The 8,161-nt window shown below is 40.6% G+C and overlaps 2 protein-coding genes across 2 annotated transcripts in view; both read left to right on the forward strand.

Annotated features, from left to right (window-relative positions):
* LOC132545583 (secretin receptor-like) overlaps positions 1-1,729 on the forward strand; it is a 60,345-nt gene extending 58,616 nt beyond the window's left edge. The window contains exon 14 of the mRNA XM_060209276.1: positions 1,651-1,729. Coding sequence (XP_060065259.1) covers positions 1,651-1,729 — 79 coding nt within the window. The remainder of the gene's footprint in view (positions 1-1,650) is intronic.
* A 120-nt stretch (positions 1,730-1,849) lies between these two features.
* Positions 1,850-6,658, forward strand: LOC132545592 (uncharacterized). The gene has a single exon (XM_060209288.1). The coding sequence runs from the start codon at positions 1,850-1,852 to the stop codon at positions 6,656-6,658; it is 4,809 nt and encodes a 1,602-aa protein (XP_060065271.1).
* Positions 6,659-8,161: the final 1,503 nt, after the last annotated feature.

Raw genomic sequence — 8,161 nt, forward strand, 5'->3', positions numbered from 1 at the left:
CTCCAATTAAATTCTGAATAAATTATTTCGGAATGGACACCTGCAATCATTAATCGCAATTATTAATCCTAATAGTCCGTGGAGATCGTTGACATCTAATTGGTGAGAGAAGCTTTCTATCTCTCTTACAGTGGTCAACAGCGACAAGTTAATGATTTCAACGATTTAATTGTTTATTATATATTACTTCTGCGATTTCATGTGAACGTTAATAATTTATGCTCAACAAGAGATTAATAATTGTAACAGCCACGTGTTTTCTCTCTGTTCTCACGTTGTCGATTTATTTTCGGATATAGAATAGCCAGACTTGTGTCTGAGGGAGGTGTTTGGAAGGGACACTCGAGGAACGAATATCGACAGTGATCGAGCGGTAGAAAAAGCAGACATTATGTTCCTATGAGGGCTGTGTAGCCAAGGAACATATACACAATGCAATGGAAATAATAAACACTACAAAATAAAAAACAAAAAGACGTGTCGATATTGTGTAACACTGACAGTCTTAGGTAATGTGTCTCCTGACAATCTTTGACAATGTTTATCTAAAACAGTCACAGGATAGTCTTAGGAAATGTGTCCCCCGACACTAGGACAGTTTATGAGGTTACACACATCACATTAGGTCGTCTACAACGGAAATCTAGTGATATTCTCTAAACTGAAAACAGTATATTATTATCGAAATTGAAACTCATCGTAATCCACAACTTATTACTAACAAGGTATGTTTAAGAAACACCAAGTCCCCGGTTGCAACAATGGTTCTGACGTGAGACATTCAAAATTGCGTGCACACTTAATGAAACACTTTCTCTTTGCACAGCGTGTATATTCCTATCAAATGTTTGTCTTTCCTGTTTTGCTTCACTCATCTCGTCACTCCTTATACTTGACTGACGAATTAGATTTTATTACTCTTTTGATATTTTCACGTTGAACAAAGTCATCTCTGTTATAGTATCCTTTCTTTGATCCTCCGTCTTACCTTAAAGAGGATGAAGATTGTATTAATCCCACACCGGTAAATACCCTGGATTTGGCTGTCCAGAGTAAGAGATAGTGGTAATAAACATGGCATTAAGATCTCTGTATAATACATGAGTTACTCATTAATAAAACTAGTGTGTCCACAAGCTGTAGTGAAATTGTAATAACCTCGCCGATTTTTTTACCTAGATCAACATCTAACACATTAAATCAAAGACAAACAAAACTGACATCATAATGTATTTATCAGTGGTTGACAAACCTGAAATACAGTTCAAAATCTGATGTATTTTAATCGGCGTTTACATTTATTGTTTAAAATATACATTGAAAATAATTATTTATTTTATCTCCTTTTTCATATTTGTATTCTCGTTTAAACTTATATTCTAGTTTTGTAGTGAAACGCTAGTTTTATATTGTCCGTCTGCTCTGGTAGTCAGGTCAGGGTTCAGAGTTCATTCTTTGTACATCGTGGAAAAATGCATCATGGGATATGTTTACGTGAAAGTCCAAAGGAAACAGACTTGCGGATTTAGCAAGGCTTAGGTGACCCATGAGGTAACTTTAATACGGTTTAAACGTTTGAAGTTTATTAATTTTGTTGAAATATGTACTAAGGACAGGTTAATTTCTGTATTTTTCATTTTTTTACCGCAGGTTGGGGCGCAAGCTAGGTGCAACCAAGAAGCCCTACACTGTGTTTGTGATTATTGTGAACTATGGCTATAGGAACTAGGAACTTTGTATATGTAATAAAGGAACTCATTAAAGGCGTTTAGTTTGTATTTCTTTGGACTCACTCGACATCACAGTAAAAAAACTCATGGCTGAAAACCCGGGAAAAAGAACCAACAAAATGACGGAAAAGGCACGTCAGGCATTTGAGGACACAGTCGGCAAATATAAACATAGACTGTTAAATTTATACAGAAATTTAGATTGTCTCATAACTGATATTGAGTATGAAAATATGAACTTGGATGAATTAAAATCTTTGGCATCAGACATTACCCAATCATATGAATCCTATGAACAAGTTTCAACCAAATTCAGTAAATATTTGGAAGAAAGTAGAACGGAACAAGGCCAGGAAGAATTATTATTTCATATGACAGCTGTGGAAACATTAAAATCCCAGTGTGACACGGTTTTGGACCAAATTCAATCATTTATTGACAAAATAAACCCAGTTCAAACTGTATCTGTGGTCGATAACATTTCACAGGGGTTTGTAGTCGAGGAAAAACCTCGGCATAGTGTAAGTGGATATAAAAACGGCGTTTCGGATATTATGTCAATAAAGTCGAAAACAAGTAAAACCTCAGTGCGTTCTAGCATAACTAACATCTCCAGGGTCAGTTCAGTATATATGAAACAACGAGCGAAATTGAAAGCGGCCAAAGTGAGGCTAAAATTTGCTGAGAAAGAGGCCGAATTGCAAAAATCCCTTCAGCTGTTAAAATCACAAAGAGAACTGGACGAGGCAGCAGCCGAGCTTAAGGCTATGGATGACGTTATCGACACTGGTAGCCCTATCAGACATTGTTCACAAGCACCGTCGGATGATGAGGAGTTACACAGGAAGTCTAGGACAGTTGAATTTGTGCAAAGTCAAGCCGAAAATTTGAACACCGGTTATGAAACATCCGACCCCTATTCACATAAAGTGCCGGTAAACGTTGAGGCTCGAGAATTCACCCCAGGTCAGTGTGTAACTGGACTGACTGATTTGACCAAATTTATGCTAAAGAAAGACTTGCTTATGGGTAGACTCACTCAGTTTACTGATAAACCCGAGGAGTATCGTGTCTGGAAAATGTCATTCCTAAATGTTGTAAAGGAACTTGATGTAAGCCCTCAAGAACAATTAGACTTATTATCGAAATGGTTGGGGCCAGAATCTCGAAAACAGGCTGTAAGTGTAAGTCTACGTGCTGCAAACATACACGACCCACCCCAAGCCTTGTGCAAAATCTGGACTAGGCTCAGTGAGAAGTACGGCGCGCCCGACCAAATTGAGTTATCTTTGAGGGAAAGGCTAAACAAATTCCCGAAATTAACGAACCGAGATGGTCAGAAATTATTTGATCTTTCGAACATATTGGCGGAAATTCAGGCAGTTAAGGAAAACACGGCGTTCAGCTCGATAATGGCGCACTACGATTCGTCCAGCGGAATAAACCCAATTGTTTGCAAGTTACCCGTGTTCATACAGAACAACTGGACTGACTATGCGTGCAGATATCAAACCGAGCACAATGTTACATATCCGAAATTCAGTGTTTTCGAGAGGTTCATACAGGAAATGAGCTCGCGAATGAACAACCCGAGTTTCAATTACACCGATGGTACTGCGGTACCTAGCGTCAACAAAGAACAACGTCGTACTCCGTCTACTGGAAGTAGGAATGCATACGTCTTTTCAAAGAAAACGGAAGTTAATAATGTGCCTACAGCATTTTTGTGCCCACTTCATGACAGTGCGAGAGAAGTGAAGCATTTGTTATCAGGTTGCCACCTGTTTCTATCGAAATCCAAGGACGAAAAGAGGGAAATTCTCTTAAAACACGGCGTGTGCTTTAAGTGTTGTAAGGACAAACATTTGGCCAAAGACTGTACAGAAAAAGTAATCTGTACTGTGTGTAAAGGTTCATCGCATTGCACCATGTTTCATGATGACAAATATCAGCCCCGTCAGTCTCACGGCGAGGAAAGGACAAGTATCAGGGGAGACAATCTTAAGATAAATTCCAAGTGTACACAGTTGTGCGGTGAAACCGGTCCCTTCGTGGGGAAATCGTGTTCAAAAACGGTGTTAGTAAATATCTACAAGGACGGACAACTTAATAATGTGTTGCGTGCTTATGCCATTATAGATGAGCAGAGCAATCGGACATTGGCCAAAAGTGAGTTCTTCGATTATTTTGGAGATCATTCTACGGAAACCGGATACGTACTTTCATCATGTGCCGGTGAAATTCAGGTAACCGGGAGGCAAGGCAGCGGATACGTAATGGAATCATTGGACAAGGAATACTCATTAAAATTACCGTTGATTACAGAATGCAATTATATTCCGAATGTGAAACAGGAAATACCTACACCGGAAGTTGCACGACACTATAGTCACATGCAGGACATTGCTCATCTTATCCCAGAGTATGAAAACGATACGCCCATATTGCTTCTCGTTGGCAGAGATCTCATTTCGGCGAATCATGTGTTGGAACAGCGAACTGGACATGAACGTGAACCATATGCACAGAAATTAAAATTCTGTTGGGTAGTTGTAGGAGAATCGTGCCTAGGTCTCGTTCACAAACCTACGGTCATAACTGTGAGCAAAACGGTCGTTTTACCGGATGGCAGACCTACTCTCATGGATCCGTGTCCGAATTACTTCAAGGCTCAGTTTGAAAAATCCGATAAGTTGCCAATTGGAATGGACATATTTCAAAGAACAAAATTCGATGATATTCCTGGTTACTCGCAACAGGATAAGGAATTCATGCGTGTCATGGAAGGGGAGTTTATTAAGGACGAGTACGGTAATTGGAGTGCACCGTTACCGCTAAAAAAGGAACGACCTACTTTGTCAAACAATATGGATCAGGCAAGGCATCGCGCAGAAAATCTACGAAAGTCGTTACTGAAAAATCCTACTGAGCGCGAACAGTTTTGTGCGTTTATGCAAAACATTTTTGACAAGGAGCATGCAGAGGTAGCTCCCGAGTTACAAGATGGCGAGGAAGCATGGTATCTACCGATATTCGGGGTTTATCATCCCCAAAAACCCAACAAAATCCGAGTCGTGTTCGATTCGGCGGCAAAGTTTAATGGACATTCGCTTAACGACATTCTCATGACAGGTCCGGATCTCATAAACAATTTGGTTGGTGTGTTAATGAAATTCAGGAAGGAACGAATTGCGATTATGGCCGATGTTGAACAAATGTTCTTCAACTTCTATGTGCACAAGCGTGACAGAAACTTTCTACGTTTCTTATGGTTTCAAGATAATGATCCCACACAACCGCTAAGGGAATTTCGTATGTGCGTGCATGTGATTGGCAACTCGTCTTCTCCGTGTATTGCCACACTTGGATTAAGGAAATCTGCTTGCGACCATATCGATTCTTCCGCGTGCGACGAGGTGTGTTGTTTCGTCAAAGAGAGCTTCTACGTTGACGATGGGTTGACCTCTGTATCTGACGAAGGTCACGCAGTGCAGTTGTTGAGAGACACTCAAGCTCGATTACGGCAAAACGGAAACATTCACTTGCACAAGTTCTCGTCGAACAGTGTTGATGTTTTAAAGCAGTTTCCAAAAGAGGATACCAGCGAAATTTGCGATATGGACTTCGATGATATCGTTCATAGGAGTCTCGGACTATGTTGGAAAGTCGGTTGTGATAAGTTCACGTTTAGTGTTTTTGATGAGGTGAAACCGTTCACCAAACGAGGTGTACTTTCTACAATACATAGTGTATTCGACCCCCTCGGCTTTGTGGCACCAGTTATTCTCGGAGGCAGACTATTAATGCGAAATGTGTTATCGTCAAAAGATCTTGACTGGGATGACCCTTTACCTCCGGACTTGAACTCTGATTGGAAAAAATGGAGGTCTTCGCTTAAAGATCTGGAACAGTTAGAAATTTCGAGATGTTACTCCAATTCGTCATTGGAAAAGGCAATTCGTCGTGAACTACACGTATTCTCAGACGCGTCAAAGGATGCCATAGGCGCAGTAACATACATGAAAATTTATGACGTACAGGAAAATGCTTCTGTTGCATACGTTCTTGGCAAATCGAAAGTAGCGCCTTCCCACGGACATACCATTCCAAGACTAGAACTATGCGCGGCTGTTCTGGCTACTGAACTCGGTTTATTTATATCCGAACACATCGATGTTGTGTTTGACGCCACCTACTACTATACCGACAGTCAGGTAGTACTAGGGTATATATTTAACGACACGCGCCGTTTCTTCGTTTATGTTGCTAATCGGATTGACAAGATTCTGAAGTTATCTTCCAAACAGCAGTGGAGTTTCGTTTCTAGTGAATGTAACCCTGCCGATAGTGCGACTAGGCCAATGCGTGCGAAAGACGTTGGAAAGTCAGTGTGGTTGAACGGACCCGTTGACGTCATGAGTGATTTGCAAAGTTCGTATAGAGACCAAGTATTTCCGTTGATCGGTAACGACGACGGTGAAATAACGTTCATCAACGAAACAAATGTCATGAAAACTCACGTTCGGAAGGACTTCGCTCTCGATCCTGACCGTTTCGCGAGATTTTCGTCATGGACTAGGTTGGTTAGTGCAATAACCTTACTGAAACAAGTCGCGCATCGTCATCACAACGGAACAGACAATCCAGACGTGTTGCGTTTTGCTAGCGATTCAAAGAACCTCATACTGAAGGTTGTTCAACAAGAGTTTTATTCGATGGAAATCGACTGTTTACAGAAAGGACTGCCGTTAAACAGGAACAATTCTTTGTTGAAATTGTCGCCGTTTCTAGACGACGAGGGGCTCCTGAGGATTGGTGGTAGGATTCAGAATAGTGACATTGACTTACCTGGAAAGGATCCGATCATTGTCCCAGCAAAACATCACGTGGCTACTCTAATCGTGAGACATTATCACGAGAAAAACTAGGGGAGGACAAGCTAACGCAAAACGTTGGGCTATAATATTCTGTTGCATGGTATCGAGAGGGATACATATTGAGGTCGTAGAGGAGATGAGCACATCTTCCTTCATTAACGCACTGCGGAGATTCATCGCGATCAGAGGACCGGTAAAGCACATTAGGTCGGACAAAGGATCTAACTTCGTAGGAGCCGTTAAGGAACTTAACTTGAATGTTATTGACGTCGAGGACAAAGCCGTGAAAGACTTTCTTTCAGAGGAAAGCATCACATGGACTTTTAATCCTCCATATGCCTCCCATATGGGCGGATCTTGGGAACGGCCTATTGGTACCGTTAGAAGGATTCTGGACAACATGTTGCGTAATACTGACACTAAACACCTCACGCATGAAGTGCTTACGACTTTTCTAGCCGAAGCATGTGCTATAGTAAACCAGCGACCACTGGTACCCGTATCTGACGACCCTGAAAACCCAGTGGTATTGTCGCCAAGTACTCTCATTACGCAAAAGACTGACGTTCCAAATGTAGATCTAACCTTGGTAGACTTCTCAGTGAAAGACATGTTTCGATCCCAATGGCGATGTGTTCAGGTATTGGCCCAGACATTTTGGAACGCGTGGAGAAGAGACTATCTACAATCGCTACAAACGCGACAAAAGTGGAATCACGAACGTTCAAACTTGAAACAAGGTGACATTGTTTTGCTGAAGGATCATGACTCTCATCGTAATGACTGGCCAATGGGAATTGTTGAATGTGTTTTCCCTAGTCACGATGGTCTTGTTAGTAAAGTCAGAGTTAAGACAATTCGTAATGGACGATCGGTTTCGTATATCCGTCTTATTACTCAGTTAGTACTATTGATGGCAGAGTGAATTATTGTGTTGAACATTGACAGCGACAAGTGAATTTTATTGCTTAGAAACTTTAGTTTATTGTTATTCAGATAAGTTTTGATATTATATATTTTCATCGGGTTATAAATAATATGAATGTTTACAGGGTTTAAATGTAGTAGTGATTTAGCAATCAGGCGAGGAATGTAGTGAAACGCTAGTTTTATATTGTCCGTCTGCTCTGGTAGTCAGGTCAGGGTTCAGAGTTCATTCTTTGTACATCGTGGAAAAATGCATCATGGGATATGTTTACGTGAAAGTCCAAAGGAAACAGACTTGCGGATTTAGCAAGGCTTAGGTGACCCATGAGGTAACTTTAATACGGTTTAAACGTTTGAAGTTTATTACTTTTGTTGAAATATGTACTAAGGACAGGTTAATTTCTGTATTTTTCATTTTTTTACCGCAGGTTGGGGCGCAAGCTAGGTGCAACCAAGAACCCCTACACTGTGTTTGTGATTATTGTGAACTATGGCTATAGGAACTAGGAACTTTGTATATGTAATAAAAGAACTCATTAAAGGCGTTTAGTTTGTATTTCTTTGGACTCACTCGACATCACAAGTTTCTTATACGTTGATTTTTAGTAGAAAGACGTTGTCTATTAA

The sequence above is a fragment of the Ylistrum balloti genome, unplaced genomic scaffold (genome assembly GCF_031769215.1).
Source record: "Ylistrum balloti isolate Yb309-2 unplaced genomic scaffold, AGI_CSIRO_Ybal_v1 Utg369598, whole genome shotgun sequence".
In the NCBI taxonomy this organism is placed as follows: domain Eukaryota; kingdom Metazoa; phylum Mollusca; class Bivalvia; order Pectinida; family Pectinidae; genus Ylistrum; species Ylistrum balloti.

Excerpts from the sequence above, each read along its gene's own strand:
- LOC132545592 (XM_060209288.1), top strand. The coding sequence starts at position 1,850 with ATGACGGAAAAGGCACGTCAGGCATTTGAGGACACAGTCGGCAAATAT.